This window comes from Camelus dromedarius, chromosome 3, assembly GCF_036321535.1.
Source record: "Camelus dromedarius isolate mCamDro1 chromosome 3, mCamDro1.pat, whole genome shotgun sequence".
NCBI classification, from domain to species: domain Eukaryota; kingdom Metazoa; phylum Chordata; class Mammalia; order Artiodactyla; family Camelidae; genus Camelus; species Camelus dromedarius.
Genome location: NC_087438.1, coordinates 568,373 through 595,927, shown reverse-complemented (window position 1 = coordinate 595,927; position 27,555 = coordinate 568,373). Strand labels below are relative to the sequence as shown.

Genomic DNA, 27,555 nt, shown 5'->3' with positions numbered 1-27,555 from the left:
CCTGAGGCCGAGCCCAGCCGGCACCCTCCTCCCAGCTCTGACCTCTGCCTTTCCTGACTGCTCTGCCGCGCTCTGGGGAGCCTCCTAGGCCGCCCGCCCGCCCGCCCACACGGCCCCCTTCTCCTCTGTGATCTGTGCCGGCCTCGTGTGGCAGAACTGGCCACCGCACGTGTGGGCCCGGAGAAGCAGCTGCTCCTCAGGCCACGGCTCCCGGCTTCAAGAACGATGAGCCCAGAAGGCCTACGAAGCTCCCTGCCCACTCGAGCCCGGGGACAAGTCCACACCCCCAGCCCCACAAGCCGAAGAACCCCGAGTGCGAGGCCCCAGAGGAAGACACGCCGAGAACGTCCGAGCAGACCCGTCGACACCGCGGGGCTGCACTTTGGTTTCATGATGAAGGCAGGTTCAGGTACTTCTGTAAGCGCAGGTGTGCTGTTACGATTACACAGAGCAGCATGGTGACGGGGACGTCAGCGGCAGGGATGCGGTCTCTGGATGCCCGTCGGGAAGAGCCGAGGGAAGAAGGGCCTTTCAGAGCGTCCCTCGGTGCCCGGGGCCGTGCTAGGACGGGGCGTGGTGGTGGTGGTGGTGGTGGTGGTGGTGGTGCTCGTGGTGGTGGTGGTGCTCGTGGCGCTGGACCACGGGCACCGCACAGGCCTCGCCCAGCAGCAGGGGCGGCAGGTCCCGCACCACCTCGTGCTCCAGCACCGCGGGCTGGCCCAGCGCAGCCCTGAGAGGCGAGGGGCCCTCCCTGCCCTTCTGCCGGCACCGCCTGTGGCCGTAGGGTGGTGGCGGGGGCTGGGGCGGGGGCTGTGGGAGGTGGTGGCCATCCTGGGGGGCCTGGGATGGGGGGGGTGGCGGGTGGTAGCTGAAGGCTCTCCCGGGCCTCGCCGCCCCGCTGGGCGCCCCAGACGGCCTCCCCGCAGCCTGGGGGGACTTCAGGAACTGCTTCTCCTGCCCCTTCAGCCGGGGCTGCAGGTCCAGGGCGCGGGGGGCAGGCTCCGCGGCCAGCAGGGCGTGGTCGGCCGGTGCAGGACACCGGCGGTGGTGCACGGAGTGCGCGTCCGACTCCTGGGAGCGGGACCTGGTCTGGGGGTGCGGGGCCTTGGCCTGGTGCTCCTGCCTGGCCTGCCCTGGGGGGGACCCTGAGGACACAGGCACCTGTGAGGCCCTCTGCAGGGCCTGGACATCTCACCTGGACCAGGCCCACGCCCACACGCCTGTTGAGCCCACCTTTGGAGGCGGCGCGGGGCGGGGGCCGGGTCTCCGGTACCTACCGGGTCCAAACTTAGACGTGTAATTCTCGATGCCAGCCAGGTCCAGGTAGTGGTTTCTCCGCTCTGTGTTCTCGTCCACGCAGTACGGACCCCGCTCGGAGCAGGGGCTGGGGTCCGCACTGGGCCTCCTGCGTGGGGCACAGGGGGCGGGCCTGACCCCTCAGGGTCCGACCAGCACCCCCACCGGGACAAGAGGCTCCCACCAGCAGAACCACAGTCACACCCACTGGCCTGTGCTGTCTTTGGGCTCACCTGGGACACCTGCTGGGGCTCTGTGGCCGCCGCCCCCGTCACCACCGCAGTGCAGGAGTGGGACCACAGGGCACCGGGGCAAGGGCACCGGGCGTCTGCAGGCCAACCCACTGCTCCCCTCCACGCCCCCGGCCTCTCAGCCCCAGCCCGAGCGCTGGCCTCCACCCCGAGCGCTGGCCTCCACCCCGACTGTAGGGTGTGCCCAGGCTTCCCTGCCTGCGTCCAAGCCTCTGCACCCCGGTGCCCATCCTGTTGGGCCACTTGGAGCAGACGGCCCCTGAGGCCAGTGGGCAGCAAGGACTGGGTGGGATGCTCCCATCTGAGGAGGGCGGACCTGGATCCCAGCCCCTCACCTGACGTGCGCAGACAGCCTCTTGTCCGCCACCCTGGGGTCCTCGGTGAGCTCCCCTTCCGTCCTGCAGCGCGTGGGCTCCCGGTCTGCAACAGGTGGGCATACGTTCCCTCCCTCCCTCCCTCCCTCTTCACTCTTCCCTCATTCACTCACTCACTCATTCTCTCTCCAGTACTCACGCTCTCAGTCATTCCTTCACCAAACAGTTTCGAGGCCCTGCCAGATGCCAAGCCCCACCTTCCATGTTCAGGAAACCACAGAGGTTTTTGTCCTGATGGGGACACTGAACAGCAGACACAGTTAACAAGGAGCCCATGGCACAGTCAGCAGGAGTTAAGAGCGATGGGGAAACGCAGCATGGGGGCCGGGGGCAGGAGGGGTGGCTGCAGGGAGTGTGGGTGGCCATTTAGAGCAGGGTCTTCTGGCGTCTGATTTGGGGGGCCGCTGCAGCCCCAGAGCTCTGGCCCTCACCCTGGCCAGTGGGGGTGCCTTCCTTCCTCTTGCTGGAGGGCTCTGGGCTGACAGTCAGCTTCACACGGAGGGTCTTGCTGCTGCCCGAGGAGTGGCTGACCGAGGCGTCGACAACCTCGTAGATGGTGTGCATCAGGCTGGACATGTCCTAAGGGTGGCGTGGGTGTCACGGACACAGGCAGACTGAGGGGGCACTGCCCAAGTCACGCTGCCCGCTGCCGCCTCCAGGCTGCCTGCCTGTTTGATTTGCTCAGCATCCTGACAGAGCCCGGCGAGATGGCAGCTCATCTGAGCAGCCCTCCTCAGCCTGGTGTGGGCACCGGGAGGCCCGAGTCAGCGGCCCTGCTGGAGGCACACCTCTCTGACTTTGTAAACTTCAAACTGGATCCATGTTCAAAGAACTTAGCAACCTGGTAAACTATCAAAGTTTTGTTTTTAACATGAACACACTTATTTCAGTCATCCTATGTGCCTGTTTCCTTTCCAGGAGCACCATGTGCCTCCAAGACACACAGCCCAGCAGAACCGAGCACTGGGGGCACTCCCGGGACCCTCACCACCTGGCCAAGGGGCTGCTGGCCAGGGCAGATGCAGGCTGCACAGGGTGACGGGAGCTGACATGGACTCCAGCCAGCTCCATCCGTCACCTGGGTCCTGTGGTGGCTCCCCTCCCACCCACCCACCCCAGCCTGCCTCCTGGGAAGGGTCCCGGCCTCTCCTCCCACCCTAGACAGGCTCAGTCCATCTCCCCATCACAGAGATCCGGCACTGTCATCCATCTGCTGCCAGCGCCCTTCATGGGGACTGATGCAGACACAGTGAGTCACCTCTCTGGTGGCCTTCCCACTGTGGTCGAAGCCGTACAGGGTGAACGTCCACTCCTGGTGGCTGTCTTCCTCCACTGAGACATCACACTGGAGCGCCTATGGGGGTGCACAGGGGCAGAGGCAGCAGGGTTGGCCTCACCCCTGGGCAGGGACCCCCGAGCCTTGCCTCACTCCAGGAAAACGGACCCCTCCCCTCCTAAGTGGGTGGGGGAGACAGGATGGTCTGTGAAGTCAGCTTCTGGGTCACTCCCCTGTGCCGCAGGGACGCCCGGGGACATCGCTCAGTACCTGGCACCACACTGGCTAGCCACGGCGACACCTCCACCCCTGAAGCCTGCCCACCGGAGCAGCCCAGCCCAGGGCCCTGTAACTCCCCCAACCCGCTGACCCTCAGGGGAGCCGCCCAGGCCGCAGGGCGCAGGGACGTCCATCCCGGCCGTCGGCCCCGCCCCACGAGGTAGGCAGGAGCGAAGACCTACGTCAACGTTCAGGCGCTTCCTGCCCAGGCCTCGGGGGCCCTCGCGGGCTGCCGCCCTCTCTGCACCCTCTGGGCTCAAGAGCTGTCCCAGGCCCTCTCGGCCCTCGGCCTTCTCAGGCGGCAGCACCACTGCAGCGACAAGATGACAGGACAGGTGAGAAGGGCCGTCTGCCCAGGCCCAGCCCAGCTGATGCTGCAGGGCAGAGGGCGTGGGGAAGGGTGGCCCGAGAGCCCCCGAGTCCTTGCTGAGCCTCGGGGCCCCTCCAGGATGGTTCTGAGCCAAGAACCTGGCCTTCCCAGACACTGGCACCAAGAGACCCAAGCAGACGGCTGAGCAGCTCTCGCCCAGGTGAGCCACGGCCAGGTGTGTCCCCAGCTCCCCCCGCCCCGGCTGAGCCATGGCCAGGTGTGTCCTCTGCCTCTGCCATACCTGACCAGCAGTCGCTTCGAAGCACAGGGCTGGGAGAAGGTAGGCCTGCAGGCCCGCAAGGAGGTCCCAGCCCGCGGGACCCCCAGGAGAATCACTGCATCGTCTGGCTTCCCCTGCCCGTCGACACGGCCCGGTCTCCCAGCAACCCTCAACCCGAGTCCACGGAGGCCTGTGCACTGGGCAGCGCCCTCCCTGACCGCTGGGTGAGGGTGGACCATGAGCTCTTGCTCCCGGGTGCACCTGCTCTCCAGGGTGGGCACCCGGGTGTGCTCCTCTCGCACCTGCCGATGGCACTCGTCCAGCTGCCAGGAGGATGCTCGGTGCCCGAGCTCCTGACTAGGGCTCTCAGGGCCCCTCTGAAGCAGCCCTGCTGGTTGGCCTCCTGCACCCGGAGCGACTCCTTGCCCACATGATAGGGACACTCACCCTGGGACCCGTCCCCCAGGGAAGCCTGGTGACCATCTGCCGTGCTGCACAGAGAACCCTCCGCCGCAGACACCTGTGCGTGGCGGCCACTCAGGGCGGCTGCATTTCACATGATGACCACTGGGACAGCCTGACACTAACACAGCATGCTGGGCCTTACCCTCTAGTGGGCGCTGGTCCTCCCAGAAATGTCCTTCCTTGGGGTCCCCGCTGGGCAGCTCCTGCAGGGAGAAAGAACAGGGCAGACTGTGGACATTCCAGTACGAGATCTGGGAACTGAACCGAACCCCATGCCCTGGGGTGTCAGGCACTCACGGTCCAGAAACGCCAACCTCCCCACACCTCACTAAGCCTTGGGTTTTTTAAAGTAAAACAAACGCACGTCCCACAGTGTTGTCCGGTTCTATCAGAACTGTCTCCAGGACTAGATAGGGCACCTGCAACAGTGCCCACAACTGCGCGGCCACCCTGAGAACAAGGCTCACTGCCAGTCTTTGCCAGGAGAGGTGGTGCCGAAGAAGACAGCAGGCTGCGAGCAGACCCACCCGCCCTCTGCTCCCCAGCCCACCTGCAGCACCCCCTGCCGGAGCCCGACAAGAACTGGGCTGAGCTGCCCCACGTACCCGTGAACCCGGGGGCCGGCACCTCCCCCAGGCGGCCGAGGGCCCAGATGGAAGCCCCCTGCTTCCACAGCCGCCCCAAGAGCAGTTATGGAAAAATGGGACCAGACTTCCAACAAATCCAAAGGACAATTCTGCCGGGAAACTACAGGACAGACATTTGCGTGGTCCTCGGGGACAGGCCACAAAAGTAAGAGCACGGACACAGGAAGCGGGTGCAGCGTGGCCAGGCCGCATCCCAGTCCCTGGTAGGGGGTCGCAGGGCAGCGCCCCCCAGGAACCGGGCAGGCCGCGGTTCCCAGCATTTCCGTTTCTGCTGCCGAGGGTGCGGAGCTGCTGAGAGCACGGCCAGGGGTGCACAGGGGAGGCTGTGTGCATATGGACGTGGGCCCCCACGGCCGCCCGCCCACCGGCCCTCCAGGCCCCAGGGCACTATTGCAGCCGGGTCACAGGGTCTCTCCTCTCTCCCGCGGGCTCAGGCCCTGGCCCGGGCCCAGCGCGGCAGGAGGCCCAGTGGGGTCACCCCACAAGGTCACCTGACATCCCAGGTGCTCTGGGACCTTGGTCAGAGTCCCTGCAGTGCCTGCTGGACGGCTCTGATCAGCTGCCACCCCGGTTACAGGCAGTGGGGAGGGGACTGGCTCCCACCCTGTCCACAGAAGGGCCTGACGCCACCTCCACGGTGTGGTACTGTCTCAGATCATCCTGCTGGCATTCCTTGTCATCTGGACAAACTGGGAGCATTCTCACCAAGAGGTTGAGTCCAGGACCGGCTGGCCCAGGCCTTGGAGGGCGTGCCCAGGTGTTCAGGCCCACCCAGGAGGGACCACGTCCAGGGACCAGCTGGCGTCAGGGAGACCACACGTGGAGGGGCCTCCACCTTCACGGCTCATCGGGCGCATCTGACCCCATGCGTGGCCTGGAGGCACCCTCACTCTGGCCTGCGGTGCCCCACTCACTGCAGAAAACAGGAGGCTCCATGTGGCCGCGACGCTGGCACCACACTTTCAGGTTCTCACCGGGGCCGGTGCCACCAGCCGGACCCAGCACCCTCGCACCAGGCCCGCCAGCCCCCTCGAGGGGGCCGTGTCCTTTGGCAGGAGAGAAGGGACACAGGCCGCCCTCAAATGCAGCGCTGCACCTCCAGCTCATTCTGTCTGAGGCTTGAGCACAAACGAGATGAAGCCCAACCACAGAAACACCTTAACGCTTTGGCCCAGATGTACAAACCGGTCCTTTTGACGGAGGAGGTTCCTCGACAACAAACATAAAACACACCCTGAAGCCCCTGAGCCTGGGAACGAGGAGCCTGAAGCCCCTGAGCCTGGGAACGAGGAGCCTGAAGCCCCTGAGCCTGGGAACGAGGAGCCTGAAGCCCCTGAGCCTGGGAACGAGGAGCCTGAAGCCCCTGAGCCTGGGAACGAGGAGCCTGAAGCCCCTGAGCCTGGGAACGAGGAGCCTGAAGCCCCTGAGCCTGGGAACGAGGAGCCTGAAGCCCCTGAGCCTGGGAACGAGGAGCCTGAAGCCCCTGAGCCTGGGAACGAGGAGCCTGAAGCCCCTGAGCCTGGGAACGAGGAGCCTGAAGCCCCTGAGCCTGGGAACGAGGAGCCTGAAGCCCCTGAGCCTGGGAACGAGGAGCCTGAAGCCCCTGAGCCTGGGAACGAGGAGCCTGAAGCCCCTGAGCCTGGGAACGAGGACCTTGAAGCCCCTGAGCCTGGGAACGAGGAGCCTGAAGCCCCTGAGCCTGGGAACGAGGAGCCTGAAGCCCCTGAGCCTGGGAACGAGGACCCTGAAGCCCCTGAGCCTGGGAACGAGGAGCCTGAAGCCCCTGAGCCTGGGAACGAGGAGCCTGAAGCCCCTGAGCCTGGGAACGAGGACCCTGAAGCCCCTGAGCCTGGGAGCGAGGATCCTGAAGCCCCTGAGCCTGGGAACGAGGAGCCTGAAGCCCCTGAGCCTGGGAACGAGGAGCCTGAAGCCCCTGAGCCTGGGAGCGAGGATCCTGAAGCCCCTGAGCCTGGGAACGAGGAGCCGAGCACACGCCTGTGACTGTGGCGCACACTGCCCAGTGTGCTGAGGCCCAGCCCAGCGGCCCTCTGTGTGGGGAAGGGACCCCGGCAGGCTCGCTGGGGCTGCATCAAGGGCGGAGCCGGGGGCAGAGACGGGCTTGTCTGCACGAGATGCCTCCTGGGCCAGGGGGCCCTGTGCACGTCGCGGGAAGGAAGCCGGCCGGTCATTGGCCACCGCGGGAGGACATGGATCGTTCAGGAACCATCGCCGTGCCGACGGAGCTTCGAGGGGATGAGTGGGTGGAGCTGGCATCGCCGGGCCCAGGAAGGAGGGGGACCCCTGCCGTCTGTCTCCGGAGCTCCCACAGTGGCCCCCTCCCGGCATCCTCCTCCCTCCTAATCCCTGCCCTGAACCGCCACGCGCATCACCCCCTCAGAACGAGGCTGCCTCTGTGGGTTCTTAGGGTGCCAGGTGGGACATGGGCTGGAGTTTGTTTTAATAAGGAATAAAACTCCTGATCACTAAGAGACCCTCCACCGCATGCCCTCTCCAGGCGTCCAGCCAGGCTCCGGGGGTCAGACGCCCAGACTCTGCACGGTTCCAGAGGATCCCAGCCCGGCCCGAGCCTCCCTTGCCCATCTGGTTACAATCACAGAAGTAAACATATCGGCGGCAGCCGCCCACTCTTGATGGAAGGATCTGAGGCCGGGCGGAGCACAGCATTTCTTGCGGAAAGAGCCAACGTCACGGGTGAAACGGCCGGAGCCCGGAGACCAGCTCCCGCAGGGCCTGGCAGCAGGCAGCCTGAGCGGCGGGCTGCAGCCCGGGGGTCTCAGTCGCTCCCCTGATGCAGCCGAGATGCCAAAGGGAGACAGGCCCAGCCAGGCACCCTAACACGCAAGGCTGAATTAGCTGAAAGTTCAAAAATACGTTCCAATCTTGTTTTTAAAATAATGTGAGCACTTGCTTTTGGCGATTGTGTTGGTTACAGACAAGGGTACAAACGCTTTGGGCCGGCGGAAGGTTCAAGACAGAAAGTCTGCACAGACCCTTGGTGGGACCCTGAGACGCTCCCAACACTACAATAACAAAAACAGCACAATAATGCTACAATTACACAATAATGACACAGCGACACAACGCCGACGGCCCGGGATGACCCCGGGGTCGCAGCGATCACGACGGCCAGCCGTGACGGTCCCTGAAGCGGCAGAAGCGAGGGGCCTCTGAGGAAACGTTCACCCACACTCAGCCCGACGTCAGACGGCGCAGCGTGGACCCCAGTCAGCAGCAACCTCTGAGGCGCAGGGCGGGGCCCGTGTGGGAAAAGAGGGCGTTTGTGGGAGAAGCAACCCTGCTCGTCCCTGTGATTGGTGACTTCAGTCGAATCCGTCCTGGTCACACAGAAATGCCCTTTAATCCATTCTGCTTTGGAGACACAGAAGGGCCGAGAGCTTTCATTGCAACGTCGGAAACCCACTGTAGGGCTGCTGGCCAGGAGTGCGGCCGCTCCCTGCCGGGTGACCTCCCAAGTGTCCAGATAGCCAGGGCCCTCAAGCCAGACTGGGGTGCACACGGACGCCCATCTCTAACGTCCCCAGGCAAGGCCCCCTCCTGCAGCAGCACCTCCCCCGGGGCGGGGCCCGCCCCACCCCTCCTGGGATGCCCCAGCCGTGCTAAGCGTGCACCCGGCCCTACTCTGAGCCCCTCCTGCTGCAGAACCCCCCAGCGCCAACCTCACCCCTCATGCCCTTTGCCCCCCGAGAAAGGAGCCCCAGTCTCCCGCATATAAAACCCTCCAACCCCGCCTGTCACTCCGTTCTGGCCCCCACCCTCGCCCCTCCCTCCTGCCTGGAGAGGGTCCTTGGCACTGTATGTGATGTCGGCTCTACTGACCCCCAGGCCCGGCCTGGGCTGCTGTCCCCTCGCCTCCCGGCTCCCACCTCCTGCAGCCCTGAAGCACCGTGTGTTCACTCTCCAGTGCCTGCCAGGCTCTCTGCTGGCCCCGGGGATGGGATCAGGGCCCCCACAGTCCCATCCCTGCCCCTCTCACCCTGCAGGGGCTCTCAGGGGAGACCCCAGGCTCGTGGGTCACTGCCCCCAGAGGCCGCCATCCACACAGCCTGCCATGACTCTGTCCTAAACTCAGACTCCCGAGGCCGTCTGCTTCACGAGCCACAGCACAGAACTGAGTTCTCTGTCCTCCCGGGAGGTGGCCCCTGACCTGGACAGGTCCTGCTCTGAGGCCCAGTACAGCCCATCTGTCCAGGTAAGGCCCACCAGACGTTTCCCACCGCTACCCATGGGCATGGAGACGTCAGAGATTTCCCCTGAGATCTCAGCTCCCGGCCTCCCAGGAGGTCCAGGGGTCCCCACCCTGCATCGGCGCTGGGCTGTCCACCCTGTGGTGCCAGGTCTGGGGGGGCCACACACACCCTGGTCGAGGCGCAGGAGATGGACTCCTGTTTCAGGCCACGGGGGCGTGGGGATGTCCCGGTGATCGGAGGAGAAACCTTTGGCGACACAAATAACCACCTCCTGAATGCATCTGCTTTTCCACTGTCAACGTTCACATACTCCTTCAGACTTTGGTGCATCTGTGATCACCTTCCTGGGTCTTCAGGGCCGCCTGCTGACCTTGAAAACCCCACACTCTTGACAGAGCAAAAGCTCTCCGTTTCCCGTCTCCTGGCTCCCAGGAAGTCCTCCAGGAAACCGGGGCGGCCAGAGTTACTGCTGCCCCCGTGGAGACCTGGGCCAGGCGAGTGCCATGAGAAGACCCGCTCCATCGTCTGCCTGCTAGAGTCTGGTTAAAAACCTCTGGGTGCCCTGGCCCGACCTTATGGTCTGTTGGAAACATGAGGCCCCAGGGAGGGGACACCCCTGTGAAAACCCCACGGGCTGGCCCCCCCTTTCCTCTGGCTGCATGGCGTGTGATCATGCCTTGCAGCAGAGCCAGCTGGGCAGCCCTGGACACGGGCTGGGAGTGTGTCCGGCATCCACTTGGGGGCTCGGCTTCTGAACTCAGGGTCCACCCAAGGTCCTGGCGTGGACACGGGTCTGTGGCAGGTGCTCAGTGGCTAACGAGCCTGGGGCTCACATTCTGACCCCCCAGAGCTTCTGTCACACCCCTCAGAAGCTCCAGGAGAACGAAAGGTCTCCAGGCGGCAGCCCTCGCGGTCAGTTCAGGCCTGGCTTTGTCCCAAGAAGGGTGGGCATCTCTTCTTTCCGAACAGATGAAACCTGCCCTGAGCTTCCCTTTGAAGACCCAGCATAGCTCAAACTAGGTGCTCCGTGCGAGTCAGCACAGGGGTCCGGGGTTCCTGGGCTTCAGTAAGCAGGAGCTGTCAGGGATAGAGTGCCTGGGGGACAGCAAGTCAGCGTCTGGGCTGCTGTGACAAATGGCCACAAACGGGGCAGCTTCAAACAAAAGGAATTTATCCTCTTCCAATTCCGGGGCCAGAAGCCTGGCATCCAGGTGTCATGGGAGCTCCTTTTGGAGGCTCCAGGGAGGCTCCTTCCTGCCTTCTCAGGCTCCCAGGGGCCCTGGTGTCCCTGGGCCTGTGGCCACGTCCCTCCAACCTCAGCTGGTGGTCACACAGTCTCTCCTGTGTGGTCCATCGGAGCCCCACGGCCTCGCCCTCACAGAGACACGTGGGGGCAGTCAGTGCCACCAGGACAACTTCCGTCTCAAGATCCCTCTCTTAATCCTGTCTGCCAAGACCCCTTTTCTGTCGGGTGTCAGTCATAGGCTCCAGGAAGGCGTTATGAGCACGTGTTCAGGGCTGCTATTCAGTCCAGCATCGTCCAGAAGCTGTGACTGGTCTCCAGTCCGGAACCAGCTGCCTGGCCACGTGGCCTCCACGTCCTTCATGGGGAGCAAAGCTGGGATGCAGGAGCGGTTCTTACCATGCACATGCTCGAGGGGGGCTACACCCCGAAACAGGGCGGGAGACAAATGCAGAAATATATTGGCCATGAACCCCAGCTCAATGACCAGCTCCTCTGGCCTGAGGGGGCAGAGAGACTGCGGCCCGGCTTCAAAGCCAGGGTCACAGCTGGAGACGCGAGGAGAGACGCAAGGAGGAGAGACGCGTGTCCGCCCCACAGGTGGACCCTTCACAGACCCCTAAGGACAGGGAGCTTCCGGCTGGCGCATCCGGTATTGACTCTGCTCAGAATTCCAGCTGGGTGTTGAGTCCAGAGGACCAAGAGCGCGGTTTCCTTTCTGTGAACAGCCTCAGGGATGTGTTGCTGTGACAAGTCTCCAGGGCGTCCCCCGCGGAGAGCGGGGCTGCGCCGCCAACCTCGTGAGGAAGACCCCTGTCCCCCTGCCACTGCTCCTGGAACCGCCCCCTTTCCCTGAAAACAGGGTGTGACCCCCTCCACGGGGGCTGCAGCTGCCTTGTGCCTCATGTGCAAAACCTCTAGGGATCTGGAAATCCTGGCTCCGTGACGGCCGCCCCCTTGGACTGGGTGAATTCCCGAGTCCCGAGATGAGGGGCACTGAGGGGGGCAGAAGGGGGCTCAGTGTGGATGGGAGTCCAAGTGAGGGTCGGGGAGGAGGAAGACAGAGAGGGAGAGATAGGGGAGAGGGGCTCCTCTGGGGGAGGGCGGGGATTCTCCCCAGGTCCCTCAGGAGAGGCTGGTCTCAATGCTGGGCAGATGTCTGGGGCCACAGGGCCTGCAGGTCCTACACCCGGGGCCACATATATGATCTAGAAGGTGCCGTCACCAGGTGTTTCCCAAAGTCAGAAACAAGCCGGACCTCTCCTCTGACACCCCGTCACCAGCAGACGAGCTCCCAGGCTCCCAGGCGCCTCTCTGCAGCCGCACCGCCTGCTCCCCCATGGGCTGCCCCCTGCGAGGCAAAGGGGCACAGCCAGGGGAGGCACCCACCAGGCTTGTGCTGCCGGTGACCAAGGCCACTTGAGGGCAGTTTAGGAGGCACCTGGGGCTGGGCAGGGAGCAGGGGACAATGCGACATTCAGGCCAGGATGCCTGGGCCAGGGTCGGGGGCACCTGAGCCCCTGCTCAGGGCTGTCAGGACACTGGACGTGGACAGGACTGGTGTGGGGTGAGAGGTGGGGGAGGCTTGCGGTCATCACGCACTGGACAGAACTGGACCATGCGGGAAAAGGCAAGGGGTGAGATTTGAGAAACCCCAAGGCGGGGAGAGGGAGAAGCACCAGGGCCAAGGGTCAAAGGTCAAGGGTACTGCAGGGTGATGGCAGTGAGGGCTGGGGGGAAGAAGAGGAAGGAGGCAGGTGGGGCAGCAGGTGGAGGGGGAACAGTGGCCTCAGGTGGCAGAGAACGCCGGGGCCTCTTTTACCAAGTCGGGGGTGGGGCTTCTGCCAACGCAGGACCGAGGGCTGGCGGGGGCGCACCTGCCCGGGCCTCCTTCTCATCAGAAGCACCGCGAATGAGATGGAGGCGCTTTCCGCCTGGGCTGCCGGCAGAACGGACTGGAAGGCGCTGGGGCAGCGCGTCTGTCTGAGACGCCGGGGCAGCTTGGCGGTGGGAGTCCTGGCTGCAGCGGCTGAACAGTTTCAGATGTGACGTGTTGTTTTATGGGCTCAGCAGTCCCAGCACAGTGAGGCCCACGGAGGGTTTCCATTCAAGGGCCACTGTGCACGTGACTGTGAACTTCTGATTTTAAAGCGAAAGAGTAAGGACCACGCGGCATCCGGGAGGGGCGGCTTCTGCACAACACACAGGCTTTCAGCCTCTTCCTTCCAAGTTCACACCAGGCTTCCAGATCCCTGGGCTTCGCCCATCGGTGCTTCCGGGTCAGGGCCGTGTACCCGGGCTGAGTAACCAAATGTGGAATTTACATCTACAAACTCAGTCGTTGGGGATCAAAGGTTCTCCTGAAATAAACATCTGTAGACCTCCGGCGGCAGCACGCTGCCATAACCTGCTTCCTGTGTGAGGCCAGAAAGCGGAAATGGCTCCTGTCTCCATGCTCACCTCAATCCTCACCTCACCCCACCACAGCTGTTCATAGTTCTGCTATCACACACCATGGAGGTTTATTTGTTGGCAGTCACCCCCAAAAACACCCTGACCCGAGAGGGTCCCCAAGGACCTGCACTCGGACCTTGCCGCAGAAAGGCTGCCATGCCCGTGCAGGGGGCTGGAAACACACACCAGGGGGACACACCCCGGGCAGCTCAGCCAGTGGCAGGCCCACAGGGCACGGTTATGAATGAGTTACTGGGGGGGGGGGGATCCAGGCCACCTGCTGGGGAAGTAACTCCACCATGAGACCCGTGCAGGGAAAGCATAACCAAGGGGAGGCCAGTGAGAAGCTATATAAACACCTTACATATGTGTACACACACTCACACACACACGCACGAGCACATACACACACGTGCATGAACACACAAGTACACAGACATGTGCGTGTACACTGTGAACACGTGGGTGCACACATATACACATAGATGCATATGCACGAACATGTATACACATGCACGAACATACACGTGTGTGCACACGTGTGGGCCCATAGATACACTGTGAACATATATACACATGCATGTACGCATACATACCTGTGAACACACACTTACACACGTGCATGCACACACACACACAATCTCCACCCCAGAAAATTGAGAAGTGGCCACAAAGTACGCCAGGAACTTCCTCAGTGACTTCAGCTCTCAGCACCCTGGAACTCTGGTTTTAGCTTAACGCTAGATCATCTTGCAGCTTGTCTGCAGACCTAGCTTTCTCCCAGTCACGCCTGCTACTGTTTCTCTCTTCAGAGCTGGCAGTGAGTAACTTCACAGAAAAAGGCAAATCATGGGTGATCGAGCTTCCAAATTCTGCCGCTGCCCTCGGAGCTTCCCGGCCGCAGAGGTCACAGCACAGGCACTATTGACAGGACCCACGCCCCATGCGCCTGAACCATCGCACCCGCCATCATTCTGTTTAGATGAAGTTTAACGCCCCTGGGTGTTAAATGCAAACCCAGATTCATCTTCCTCCACCTGAATTCTTTCTCAGGAAAAAACACTGGACTTTCTGTTTTCTTGCATTCGTATTAAAGCCTCATGTTTCCTATTTCAAAGGAACAGTAATTCCAAAGAACCCCATGCATTTTATGTTTTTTTTTTTTCAGTTTAGAAGGCTCCGTGTGTTAACACGTGATGTCCGGGCCGCAGCAGAGATAAAGACTGGCAATGTCACGGGTGTGTATGTGATTACAGCCCCAGGACCCAGTGGGCTGAACCACACTAAGAAAAGTAATAAGGGTTTCCCTTCCTTTGAAAGCTCCTCCCTAGCGTCAGGTAGAAAGACTCCCTGAGAGGTAATTACCCTCGAACCAGCTCTGTTGCTGCTTCCAGGCCCCTGGGGTCAAAGGGGAGTGCAGTCTGCCCCACCCTCACCCCAGCCACAGCCGGATCTTAAAGGAGCAGGGACGGAACCGTAGCTGCTTTTACAGGCAGAAACCAAAGTCCACCCTTGAAGCGATTTAGTTGAGACCCCACGTGTGAAAGTTAAAAAGTGTTCTGAGGAGACCCATACGTGCCCTTTTAAACCCTTTGACCCCCTTCACCCAGTTCTCCTACCCACCCCCCACCTCCAGCAACCAGCAACGCGCTCTCTGTACCTACGAGCTCGACTTCGTCTGTTTTATTCTACGTTTAGGAGGATCACGTGGCATTTGTCTTTCTCTGAGTTATTTCACTTGGCTTAAGGCCCTCCACATCCATTCCTTAGTCACAAGGGCGCGATCTCACCCATTTTACGGCTGAGAGGTGTTCCGCTGTGTGCGTGTTCCGTGTCTTCCTCGTGCCGCCATCCGTCGCTGGGCACTCGGGCTGCCTCCACGTCCTGGCTGCCGTCAGCAGAGCCGCCGTGAACACCGAGGCACACGCGCCTTTTCTGACCGGTGTCTTCGTTTGCTTTGGATACACACCCAGCAGCGGGACTGCTGGGTCACACGGTAGCTATGTTTTTAGTGTTTTGAGGAACCTCATGCTATACCCATTTACATTCCCGCCAACGGCGCACGAGGGCTCCCTTTCGTCAGCACGCTCGCCAGCACTTGTTATTTGCTGTCTTTTTGATGATGGCCATTCTGACAGGTGGGAGTTGATAGCTCACTGTGGTTTGGTTTGCACTTCCCTGATGATCAGTGAAGTTGAGCACCTTTCCATGTACCCGTTGGCCATCTGTAGGTGTCTGGAAAAACGTCTTTGTTAAACGATGCTCTTGTCTCAAAAGCGGTACCAGGCCTGGGCAGTTGTGTGGTTCCGGACACCCTGGGGAGCACAGGCTGAACCCCAAGAGCAAGAGACCCGCCGGGCCCTGCAGCCCTGCTCCGGGTGGTCCCCAAGAAACCTCGCATCAGGCATGATGTGCCTCTGTCCCGGGACCCGGAGGACAGGCACTGTCCTTCTCCAGGACAGGCCATAGGACGGGAAATGAGGGCTGGGCACCTGAGCACCAGGCCAGGCACTTCTAGGCAGTTCCATCTCACACAGCCGGCAGGCCAGCATTGCCTGAGCTCCCTCCCCGGAGGGTGGCCTCTGGCCAGAGACAGGTCGGCACAGGTCTGCGGAGTCCCAGGTGAGGCCTTTCAGCTGGGCGGGCTCAGCCCGTGGGGAGAGCACCTGCCGCCTTGTCCCCCACCACCCCAGGGACAAGGGGCCATGGCATCCCTGCCTTGGCATGAGGACCCCAGACACAGCTGACTCATCACCTCAACCCTCCCTGAGCGCTGGAAGAAACCAGAAACACATCTCAGGCCTCAGGGGAGACGTCGAGAAACACAAAAAAGCGCTGTCTTTCCTGAAGGCCAAGCCAGCTCTGGTTTAAAGAAACTTACATTGTTTCAGACAAACCAATGGAAAGAGAGAAAGGGCTCCAGCCTGTCTCCCCAAAGGTGGGAAGACGCGGGGCTGGGAGTCCCCGAGAGGCAGCGGGTGGCTGGGTGTGGGGTCCTCCGCCCCAGTGCACTGCCGCTCCCCCAGTGGGCGACGCCATCTCAGACCCTCCTTGAGCCGCGCGAGGTCTGGAAAGCAGCCATGTGGACACTGGGAGGAGGGAGCATGGGTGTGGGCCCCAGTCATTCTTCCTCCCTCCCCTGTTTTCACAAGTCCCCTGCACGTGCCACCTCAGCTGAGAGCCGGGGGCACCTCCCTGTCGCTCCCCGGGTCAGGCCTTCTGTCAGGGCCACCTCCCCGCTGTACTCAGGCCACCACATCAGCGGAGGACATCCCCTCCGGTTTCTCTCACGCACCACTGTGCCATCTGACTGATCCTCCCGGCCTGGGAGCCGCAGATGCCTGGACAGCAGGACCGGGAGTCTGCTGAGGGGGGCGGTCTCGGCCCCACAGTCCCTCGTGCTCTGACTTTGGGCACATCACTTAAGCCCTCCGTGAAAGGAGGCACCAGTGAACAGCATCACTCTCCTGGGTGGACGGCTGGAGGCTGCAGGGGTCACCCCCCGTGACCAGGGCCACACAGCAAGGCTGACGCCCTCCTGCCCAGCCGCGTCCCGGCCTCTCTCTTGATTCGGCTTCCAGGTCACTCATCTTTTCTTCCGCTGTGTGTCGCTTGCCATCCACGGACTGTTCATTCAGATACGGTTCTCTCACCTCCAGACACTCCCTCTGGGTTTCCAGCGCCTTCTTCCCCTTCTCACCTCCCATGACCACATCTCCTCCTCCTCCCGGAGAACTTACAGTGTGTCTGTCCTTGCTGTCCTGACGTCCCGTCTGCTAGTTCCATCGTCACGGTCGTGGTTCAGTCTGTTTCTACGGAATGCTTCTCTTCCAGTGATGGATCGTAACTTCTCTGCTCTTCTCATGCCTGGAAAATTTTGATTGTGTGCTGGACATCGTGACTTCTGTCTGTGCTGGATTTGGTTATATTCCTTCAAACAATGTTGTATTTTGTTACTGAGTGCGGATTTTTGGCCTTAGGTTTGCTTTTAAGCCTGTAGTCTAGGTGCTCAGCCACACTGTGAAGGTGATGCCTTCCGAGGACCTGCCTGTTCTGCTCCGATTGATGGAAGCAAAGCGTTCGCCCCCCTGCCCCCCACCCCCCGAGCCCCAGGGCTTGTGGTGCCACCCCTTCCCAGTGGTTCTTTCCCGACCTCTCACACACCAGCAGAGCAGCCGCCAGCAGACCTGGGTGCTCCCCAACTCTCTGAAAACCCCTCTCCTCCAGTGGGTCACCAGGGCCCTCGGGAGCTGTCTGGGTCCCCTGTTCCACGCCACGACCTCCAGGCTGCAGCTTTAATCTGGGCACCTGGCTGGGTTCCTTCCTCTGGGGAATCGCCACCTGGCACTAACTCGCGCCTGAAAATCACACACACAGCCCCCCAGCTTGGCTGGGTTAAACACCCCTCAGCATCAGCTTTTCAGGCAGCTCGGGCAGGCCCCCCCAGCAGCCCATTCCCAGGCACACATGGCCCGTCAGCACCGATGCCTGTGGAGTCTGGACCCAGGACTTTACCTCCCATGACATCCTTTCACTGCCCTCCCTCCTCACCCACAAACACCAGCACTTCTGATCTCACAGGTCAGTGGGAAGACCCAAGGCACTGACTGTCCCTCCCACATTCCCTGCAGCAGAGTCCACCACAGATTACAAATCAGGGCCTCACAGCGTCCTGGCCAATTTCATCTGCGGTGCAAGGTGGCTTCCCGGCAGCCCTTCTGCTGCTCTGCCAACAAACCTCCATGGGCGAGAAGCAGGTGGCGGTGGGTCCCCTGGGCCCCAGGACCACCAAGAGCGGCCTCCCCCTGCTTGTGGCTCTGGCAAGGAAGGAGGTGGTCAGTGCCCCCGAATGCCTCCACACGTGCACATCTGGGTGCGTCACCTGCCGCACAAAAGCAGGAACTGCAGAACCCTAGTGCTACAATCTGCTTTGCTTTCTTACATCTGAAAAGCCTCCTGCCAATTTAAAAACCAAAGCCTCTAGAGTGTTCAAAAATGAGCAGGGTTTGCACATGCCCTCAGGACACTCATTGTGCCCACCTCGGTGATGAGGCCTTCACAGGAGTGACACCCGATAAGATGGCCTGGGCTCTCCGCCTCCAAACTCCAGCCACAGAGGAAGGAGACATGGGGCTTGCTGGATGCCAAACGGTGCTTTCTGGAGCCGTGCTGTCCACGTGGCATGCGTTTACATTTATTAAAGTGAGACCACGTTAGAAATCGGCTCCCTGCCACACTAGCCATGTTCCAAGCACAGACGTGGCCAGCGGTGACTGTCGAGGGCATGGTGGATATAGGCCACGCCCGGTCCCGCTGGACAGCGCCTCCCAGGAGCATCCCGTTCCACCTCCCACCTACTGGCAGGGACGCTGGGCCTTGAGACACACAGACTGGCTGAGGTCACAGAGATTGCTGGCTGGGCTGCAGCCCCGCAGCAGGGCTCCCCCCACCAACACCCTGCCTGCAGCTCACAGGATGGCCCCTGCACAGCTTCTGGGAGGGACCACGGCAGTCCCACCTCCCCCAGGTTCCTGGCCAGAGGCAGTAAGGTCAAGATTGCTTCCAAATACAGAGGCCCTGATGTCTGACCCGCTACTTGGCAAAAAGGTGCTGGAAGCCCGCTGGGAGTGGACCGGCGTTGGCCACAGTGCTCACAGCAGGCGCTGTCCAGGTCCTGGCCGTCCACCATGGTGTGGAGCCCACCCTGCACCCCACCTCAACCTCCAGGCGGGGGCTATCGATGCACGGAGCCCACCTGGGCTGCTCGGGAGGCAGTGGGGGGACCGCAGGCTCCGGGCAAGTGACTGTGAGCTGACCAAGGGTGAACTGCAGCCGGCGGGGAAGGTGCCCACACCCACCAGGAGCAAGTTCCTCCAGTGCAGAGAGGACATTTATCTGCAGCTTGCATGGGGCTGGCGGCTCAGGAGGCTTCTGGGTTCCCAGAGGACTTATGGGCCAAGTGCAGTTGTGTCCCAGTCTTCACAGGCCCCTTCAGTGTGGAACCCTGCTCCGCACCACGAAAGCAGGTTCCAGGCTCTCGGGCACACGAAAGGCCAGTCCTGAAGCCCCCAGAGCAAGCAGGTCCACCCCAACGGGCAAGGCCTTGCTGAGCAAGGCCCAGGAGGGCCTGCAGCTGTGTCTGCTTGGAGCCTCACCCAGCCAAGACCTTCATAACCCGCCTGGTCGAGCTGCTTACTCAGCCTAGAGCAGACCCCCAAGGTCTCCTCCTCAAGTGAAGTAATTCAGTGCTCTTAAAATGGCTGCAAGCTAATCAGACTGTTTCAAATGCAGACACAGCCACATCCACAATCCAGCTTTTAACAACCTGGGTGTGGGCTGAGCTGGGCTGGGCTGGGCTCTCGGCGAGGCCCTGCCAGCCACCTTCCCCTCCAGGCCGGCTGCACAGAATCAGGAATCCATCTCAGAGAGGCGACAGGCTGGGAGCCGTGACTGGGAGCTAAACGGTGACTGTCCCTGAGTCGGTGCCATGACATAGAACTTATCTTCGTTCTACAAGTATGGGGCCGGTTTCCTGGGCCTAGAAGTCGATCCAGAGATACAGTCTTAAATCAGCAAATACTAAAACGTAGCAACTCGGCCGCTCGTGGGGACACTTGGGGCGGTCTCAGAATAAGGATCTCAGATGGACGCATCACCTGAAGATGCACAGATCCGGTCAGAAGAGCCTGGCTGCCGACGCTCCTTATGCAAGCCCCTTCCACGCCTGAGTGGATCCCGGTGCCAGACACCGTTCTCCCGGTGCCCCGCAAACCCACACCCACCCGGAGCCTCAGAGTGTGGCCTCCCCTGGAGACGGGCTGGCCTCTGTAGCTGTGATTGGCTGAGTACGGGCCCCTGATCCAATGGTGGGGTCCCCGTAAGGAGAGGAGAGACACAGAAATGCAAAGAAGCCACACAGAGGCGGAGGCAGAGACCACAGGGATGTGGCCACACGTCCAGGGACGCCTGGAACCCCGGCAGCTGGAAGAGGCAGGAAGGACCCTCCCCCGGGGCCTCGGAGGGAGTGCGGCCCTGCCGACAGCTTGATGTCAGGCTTCTGGCCCCAGAACCAAGAGACAGGAAAGAGCTGCTGCCTTAGGCCACCCAGTTCGTGGTTTTCGTCACAGCTGCCCCAGGACCTCAAAACAGGGAGACTGAGGCTGCTTTTTCACATAATTACTTCAAAATATTTAATTTTAAGGCATTCCTAACCTTGATTAGCTATCAAAGTCCCAGAAACTCCAGGATGATCTACCTTCAAACATCCAGTGTCCTCTGACCACGAGTGAGACCAGGGGTCCAGCTCCCCGCAGGAGGAATCACCCAAAGCCTCCAGGAGGAAGCAGCAAGCCCTGGGACGGCCAGGGCCCCTGGCCTCCAGGCGGGGTTGGCCAATCTCCCACAGGTCTGGACGTAAAGGAGAGGAGCCGGGGAGAAGGGGGGAGGGGGAGAGGAGAGGCCAGGAGCTGCAGACAGACCCCAGCAGGCGCGGCGAGGCCGTGGGTGTGGGAAGCACCCAGCCCGCGGGCTCTCTGCCTTCCAGTCAGGGCAGGAGCTCAGGACTCAGAGAGAGGGCGCTTCCCGTGCTTCTTCTGGGGGGGGGGGGCATTCACAAGTGCTGCTGGAGGGGGCAGGGGAACGGCGCAGAGGCAGCCGCCCTTCTCCAGGCACAGCAGCCAGCAGGATTACAGGCTCTGGCTCTGGACACTGGAACCAGAAAGCCAGGCATGCGGCCCCTCCCCGGCCCCACCTCCCAGAAGCCCTTCCAGGGGGACCTCCGGGAAGCAGGGGACCCTGGCGGGGAGCAGCAACGCTCAGGCAGCTCCTGCAGCCAGGGTGCAGCGGCCGCCTGGCCGGGGTGGAGGAGCGTTTGGTCAGAGCGGCTGTGGGAGACCCTGATGTTGGTGGACCAGGCCTTCCTCAGTCCTCTCTCCCCAGGAGACCCCATCCTGGGGACGCACTGGTTCAGGGACTCAAGCCACTGGCCTGGTCTGGACAGCAGAGCCGAGAACGCCAGGTGACACTGGGGTGAGCGGTGTGGAGAGAGCGCATCTTGGGGTGGACAGACAGACAGCCCAAGTGTCGGGACCAGGGGATGTGGAGGGGTCTCAGGAGGGGTGGAGCCTGGAGAAAAGCACAGACGTCGCACAGCAAAATGGTTGTTAATAAAACGCCAGGAAAAGGAGCCCAGGGGCTGAGGCCGAGAGCGGGCACGGCCTCGTGTTCTCAGGCCACACGGACACCTCACGCTCGGCCGTCACAGCGGGACAGCCCAGCAGCGGTGGGGCTGGTACAGGGTGGACGTGGAGGGGCCAGGGTGGCGGGAAGTGGAAGCCAGTTCTGAGCTGAGGAAACCTTGTGGCCTGTTAGGGCTGCTGTGCCCAAGTTCCTGAGGACGTGGCTGTGTGCGGGGCTGGGATCACTGCAGAGGTCCTCACTTAGGACGAGGTCATGAGGGTGGACCCTGCTCCGCAGGCTGCTCTGACAAAGAGGACATCACGTCTTGGGAGCGACCCTGTGAGGATGGCCCGGCAGGAGGGCCTGGACCCCTGGATCCCCAGCCCCCAGGACCGGGACGAGGAGTTCCTGCTGTGACCATGGCCCCAGGAAACCCAGACACAGCCGGACGCCAAGGCCACCTCCCCTGGGAAGCTCACACCAGCAGGGTTTTCTGCTGTGACACTGGCAGCCCCACCCCCACACGCAGAGTTGTCCACGGGCGCCTTGCTGGATGGAAAGGGCACCGGGCCCGCTGAGGACAGCAGACCCACACATGGTCCTGGGCTGTCACCAACACGACGGCCAGGCAGGGCTGGGCCCTCTCCCTCCACGGGGCCACCCAGACGGCCGGGACAGCCCTCTGGGGCACCCGTGCCGGGACCTACGCCCAGGAGAGGGCTCCACAGGGATCCACATGCCAGGCCTGCCTCGGGCTGGGGGAGGTTCCTGGAGAACTTCCAGATGCCACAGGCTTTTCTTCCAAACCCAGCGAGTTTCTGATGCAGGCGTCGCCGACGGCAACACTGTGCAGCCAACCCAGACAGCTCCCCTAGAGCCCCGGCCGCCGCACAGACTCGTGAGCGGGACTGCACTCCGGCCCGGCCGGAACCGGCGTTGGCAAACCCAGCCTCTGCTATGGCTGCGGCGGCCACAGCTTCCTTTCTTCAGGGAGGAGGAGGGCAGGGGCCCCTGCGACCACACGCCTGCCACGCCTGCTTGGGCACCTGGCTCCTTGGGGGCTGCCAACCCCAGGGGGTGGGCACAGCGCCCTCCGGCCCGGAGCACCTGGTGTGAGAGCCGAGACGGCGCCCGGCTGCACGCCGTGCTGACACCTGCGTCTGGATCTGCGCTCACACCCCCTTAACAGTGGGCACGGTTGACCAGACAGCTCCCGGGGCCGAGGGCTGACTTCTGAAGACTGCAAACCAGCATCGATTATTAAAGGAAACATCAACAGAAGCCCTCAAAGTCATCCAAACGCCTTGTCCCCAAGTAAAGATGAGGAGAGAAGGGACAGGCACTGCCTGGACGCATCCCCGAGTGTCCTCACGCGGCCAGTCACGTCCTTGATGAGAGCAAGGTGACGTCAGGTCTCTCCTTTCACTTCAGGAAGTCGAACTCTCCGCTCACCCAGCAGCAAAGTCGGCTGTTACAGAGCCCGGCTTCAGTCCCACGGGCCCCTCCTCTCGCCGTGTGAGCTCCCGGCTCCAGAACAGCGTCCCCAGGGCAGGTGTCCGTGTGCTCCCGCATCCTCCTTCTGTGAACAGCCCCTCACCTGCACCTGGGGCTCCTCGAGAGCAGCCCCCAAGTGCACACGCAGACGTGGAGGGCCCGTATCACGCAAGGCCTGCCCGAGAAAAAGCACGCCTTCACGTGCCGAAGCGACCCTGGCCACCAGGAAAGCATCTCGAGAGACCAGCATCCAGGGAGGAGCCCCCTTCAACCACCCTCCTACCGTGGGAGACGGGCTCTGCCACCCGGCCTCTGTCCCCCACAGCCAGCGTGGGTCCACTGCCCCTGCCTGAGGTCGGGGTGCCCGGCAGCCTCTCCTGGTCCATGTCCCTGCACACCCCTCACAGGCACCCCAGCGGGGCGGGGCTGCACACATGGTCTGGCCCGTCCACGTGCCCTCAGGCCCTCCTGGGCATCAGATGCTCCTGGCTGCACGGTCACAGACGGCCCCACCTCCTGTACCCCCGCAACCCGGGGGTCTCTTCCCCACATACAGCAGCCACCCAGGTCTGCAGGTGCAGACGCGAGGCAAAGGTCAGCCACTCGCCCTTGGAGACAGAGCAGCCGACTCCCCCATGGGGTCCTCACCTCCCCACCCCGCTCCAGGAGGGGACCTTGTGGCTCTGGGGTCCCCCGCAGGAGGCCCCCTATGGGCTAGTTGGGACCGCTTGGCGCATCCTCGGTCTAGTGGGTGCAGTGCGGCCATGGGCAGTTCCAGAAGCAGGGGTGGGGTGAGGGCACGGATGCCGCCCGACCTCGGGAGGGATTCCCTGGCCTGATGTCAGTGCCCCCCGAATCCAGATGAGCCCCCGGCCTCTGCGTGTGTCCGTGTCAGCCTCGTTCATGACTGGGCCAAACAGGCTTCCAGTACCCAAGGACCAGTGCGCAGTGGGCTCCTAAGAGAAAATGACGCTCTCTGGCAGGTCCTGGCATGGCATCCAGACACCCCACACGGGCTGGGACTCTAGAGGTCATAGTGTCCCCAGAGCACAGGGGCCAGCCTGTGGAGCCGCACTGTGGCCGCAGTGCCCACTGCCTGTCTGCTGAACGCCACACAGGCAACATCACTCCTTCCGAGTGGCCTGCGGCCGGACGGCATCCGCAGGGCAGGACACACACACGCACACGCTGTCCCACCCTGTGCCTCCTGCCAGCGTGTGGTCACTCCCCGCACCACGGCTCTGTGCTGACTGGGGACTGGGTGGCGTCCGGGCCGTGTGCGAAGCCACGGGGAGTCCCACCCCAACTCGAGTCTCAGTTGAAATGAGCCTCCAGAGTTGGCTGGAAGGTCCCCTTTTCAGGCTTACTTAACAGAAATCTGTTCTATTCACAACAAAATCTCAATTGTTACTGGTGACTCCTGTTTTCTGAACTATCCCGCCCCTCAGGGAGTGCTGGAGAAATCAGACGGGGACGTGGGGAGCGAGTGTGTGCGGAGAAGGACAAACGTCCAGGACAGGGACAGCCAACCTCCACAGAGCCTCGCCAGGACCCCCGCTGCTCGGTGCCGACCCCACCAGTAACCCTGATCCCGGCTGCTCCGCTGCCATGAGCCCGCCCCGCACTCCTCATAAGTTTAGTGCAGCACAAGTGCCAGGTCAGGCACGCCGCTTCCTAGACCCTGGGCCTCTCCTGCCACCATCCTCATCACCCCCACACCCGGCACAGTGCTGACCCTCTGGGGGCACCTGGCAATGGAGCAATACAGCGCAGCTCAGGATCGACAAGGACTCCTCCAGGTGGTGAGGCAGGCAGTCCACCTACCTAGAAAACACTAACACCGATCAGAGGTTGCTTCAGACGTGTGCCAAGCTGGCACCAGGAGCCAGCACTAACAACCAGTGGGCAAAACCAGCCTCGTCTCCTCTATTCCTGGGGGCGCGGGCGAGGGCAGGCGAGAGTCAGTTACCTGGTAGACACTCACATGATCTCCGCCAGGTCACTTGCCACAGTTCTTGTGCCAACGCGACCCACCAGGGTTGACCTGCAGGGAAGCACCTTCAGGAGAGGAGGATGTGTCCCCTCTTGGGCCCTAGGCAGATGGCACTGGGTGCTGGCCTTCCCCAAGCATCACCTGGGGAGGCAGGGACAGTGGATGGGGCTCTGGACACCACACGAAGAGTAGGGCCAGAAAAGGGAGGGAGGTAGGACTCGACACCCCAGTGTCCTCTGACTGAGCACCAGGGCAGAACCAGGGGTGGTGGGCAAGGGAGGGGACAGGGACACAGCAGCGAGGTGCCTGTGTGTGCCGGGGTGAGGGGCACCTGGGCCAGGAGGTCTAAACCACAGCCCTGTGGCCAAATGAGGGAAAGATGGGGAAACGTGGAAAAAGAAAAAATGTATTTTACTTAAAGGACCATCCATTGTTCTGAAATTTGGCCTTCCTACATCATGGTGTTAGAAGAACCTGTCACCAGCCGGGGCTGTCTCACTTCGCCAGCGGCCCGAACAACCCAGACAGACTCGCACCTGGTAAGCCCTTTCTGACCCAGAGGCTGCCTTCTGGCTATGACCTCTCGTGGCGACAGGACAAGGGAGCCCTTTGGGGTCTTCATCGGGCACGCAGCCCAACATGAGAGCTCTTCCCTCAGGTCCCAACACCTCCCGGAAGGGCCCCCCGACACCATGACACTGGGGGTTTCCAACATGAATTTTGGGGGAAAACACACATTCAGACCACAGCAGAGAACAGAGTAATAAGGGAACAACCCAAGCCACGCGCCTCATCACTCCCGAAAAAGCCCCAAGTGTGCGGACCCCGTGGGCCTAGAAGACCAGCGCAGCCCCAGCCCCGCCACCTCACAGTTTCCAAGGGCGTGCTCTCCGTGAGCCCGCTCCCCTAGGGAAGCCCTGCCTTGGTGTGGGGGCCGCCCTGCTGCACCGCGGCCGGACTCCCGTTCACAAGCGCGCTGCCCGTGATTCCAGGGCCTGAACGGACAGTGCAGGCCGTGGTGCCCACGCCTCCCAAGAAGGCCGCAGGCCAACGGCTGGCAGAACAGGGCCAGCCTACGCCACTGACCGCTGAATTCCTCGCAGCAGGAGGACCGAGCTGTAGGAGACACGCCCTGTTACCAACACCCACCTCCCAGGCAAACTGCATCAGGCAAACTGCATCAGCCAGAGGTCCCGCCCGATCCCCAGGGACGAGGAGCGCAAGTCCGTCCAACCTCACTAGATGGACCCAGCAAGTACTTTAAAACGTAGTTCCTACCTTCACACGTGTGGGATTAAAACTCCACTCCCAGAAAGCGAGAATCATAACTCTAGTATGTGGTTTCAGGGCATATCTGGGCCCCTTCTCAGAATGCCATACCAGTGTTTACAGATACTCTCAAAACTTATCATTTATCAACTGGCCAGTAGAGTGTTCTTCTGTAAAGGGAGTGGACATGCCTGTGAGCTGGTGCTCTGTGGACTCCAGGGGCGGGTGGGGAGCAAGCAGTGGGCAAGGAGGGTCTCAGCCGTCTGTGTGGCCACCTACTTGAGCCCCATCTGACGTCCCCTTTCTCCTCGTGGCCAGTGTGTGGAGTCTAGTTTCCCCAGGGCCCCTCTGGCACCCCAGGCCGGGGCATTCTCTGCTTCTGGACAGAGCACTTGAGCGGGACCCCTGTGGCCCCTGCCGGCCCTGCTGTTTGGGTGGCCTTGGCTGTCCGCTTGGAGCCTGGCTTTCCCAGGAGCCTCCCTGCAGGCCAGCGGTCACCCACGTGGCAGATGAGCAGCAGGGTGGCCTTTAACTCTGGTGACGTTGCTGTGCAGGACATCCATCCTAAAGGAAAGCAGGACTCAGCCCTGCTATCCACTGCGCCAGAGGGGGATACTGAGGCCTGTGCCACTGGACCCCCACCTGGAACCTGAAGGTGGGAAGGGACTGGCTCTCTTGGCCCAGCAGGAGTCACTCCCTCTCGGCCATCTGGGCCTTTGCCTTCTCAATCCCGGGTCCCAGCCAGGGGGGCAACTGTGGTACTCACATCCACTGGCCTCAGTGGGGCCAGGCCCACCACGCCTACCTGCTTGTCCCTCGCACTGTGCTCTGCGCAGCCGCCACGCCGCTCCACCTCCTCCACGCCTCTGCGGCCACTCGTGTACGCAGACACCACAAAGCTGTCCCCTGCAGCCCCGCGGGCGGACGCGCGGGAAACAGGGCGCCGAGAAGGGAAGGAGACGCGCAGTGAGGGCCGGGGGAGCTGCGACTTGGCGATGCCCCACCGCCCAGCGCGCCCACCCGTCTCCGCGGGGGCCTGGGACGCAGGGCTCAGGCGTGCGCCGGGGTCGGGGTCTGGGACCGGGGTGGCGCAGGCTGCGCGCTCCCAGAGGCCCCGCGGCACCGTCCCCCAACCCGAGGGCTTGAGGGCAGGCCCCGGGTCGTGCTCTGGCCCCGGGTCCCGCCCGGGCCGCCCGGCGCGCTCACCTTCGGGGCTCTCTCTTCGCTTGAAGGCTGCGGCGGCTGCGGCGCGGCCGGAGGGCAGGGGGAGAGGGGAAGGGACAGTGAGTGGCCAGCGCCCGCCGCCCGCCCTCCCTGCCGCCCGCCGGCCCGCCCGCATCTCACCGTGCTTGGACTGGAATTTCCCCATGTCTCCCCCGGGCCCCGGCCCGCCCGCGCTCCCGGCGCCGCGCTCAGGTGCGGGTCTGGGGTCCAGCGCGGGGGCCAGGCGTCCCCGGCGGCCGCAGGGACCCGGGGGGCGGGGGTCGGGTGCAGCCGCGGGGCGCGGGGCGGGCGGG

At 62.6% G+C, this 27,555-nt stretch overlaps 1 protein-coding gene and 1 long non-coding RNA gene across 2 annotated transcripts; one reads left to right on the top strand and one right to left on the bottom strand.

The window, feature by feature from the left end:
• Positions 1–95: 95 nt before the first annotated feature.
• On the bottom strand, positions 96–27,522 carry NKD2 (NKD inhibitor of WNT signaling pathway 2). The gene is made up of 10 exons (XM_064479205.1): positions 27,383–27,522; positions 27,245–27,280; positions 26,844–26,944; positions 4,674–4,734; positions 3,659–3,786; positions 3,180–3,275; positions 2,353–2,500; positions 1,883–1,967; positions 1,278–1,405; positions 96–1,145 (listed from the first exon to the last, which is right to left on the bottom strand). Exons 1-10 carry the CDS (start codon positions 27,405–27,407, stop codon positions 562–564), a joined length of 1,392 nt encoding a protein of 463 aa, XP_064335275.1. The 5' UTR covers positions 27,408–27,522; the 3' UTR covers positions 96–561.
• Positions 3,753–4,901, top strand: LOC135319335 (uncharacterized). Its single transcript, XR_010377865.1, has 2 exons — positions 3,753–3,811; positions 3,925–4,901. It is a non-coding gene; the product is annotated as an uncharacterized LOC135319335 (long non-coding RNA).
• Positions 27,523–27,555: the final 33 nt, after the last annotated feature.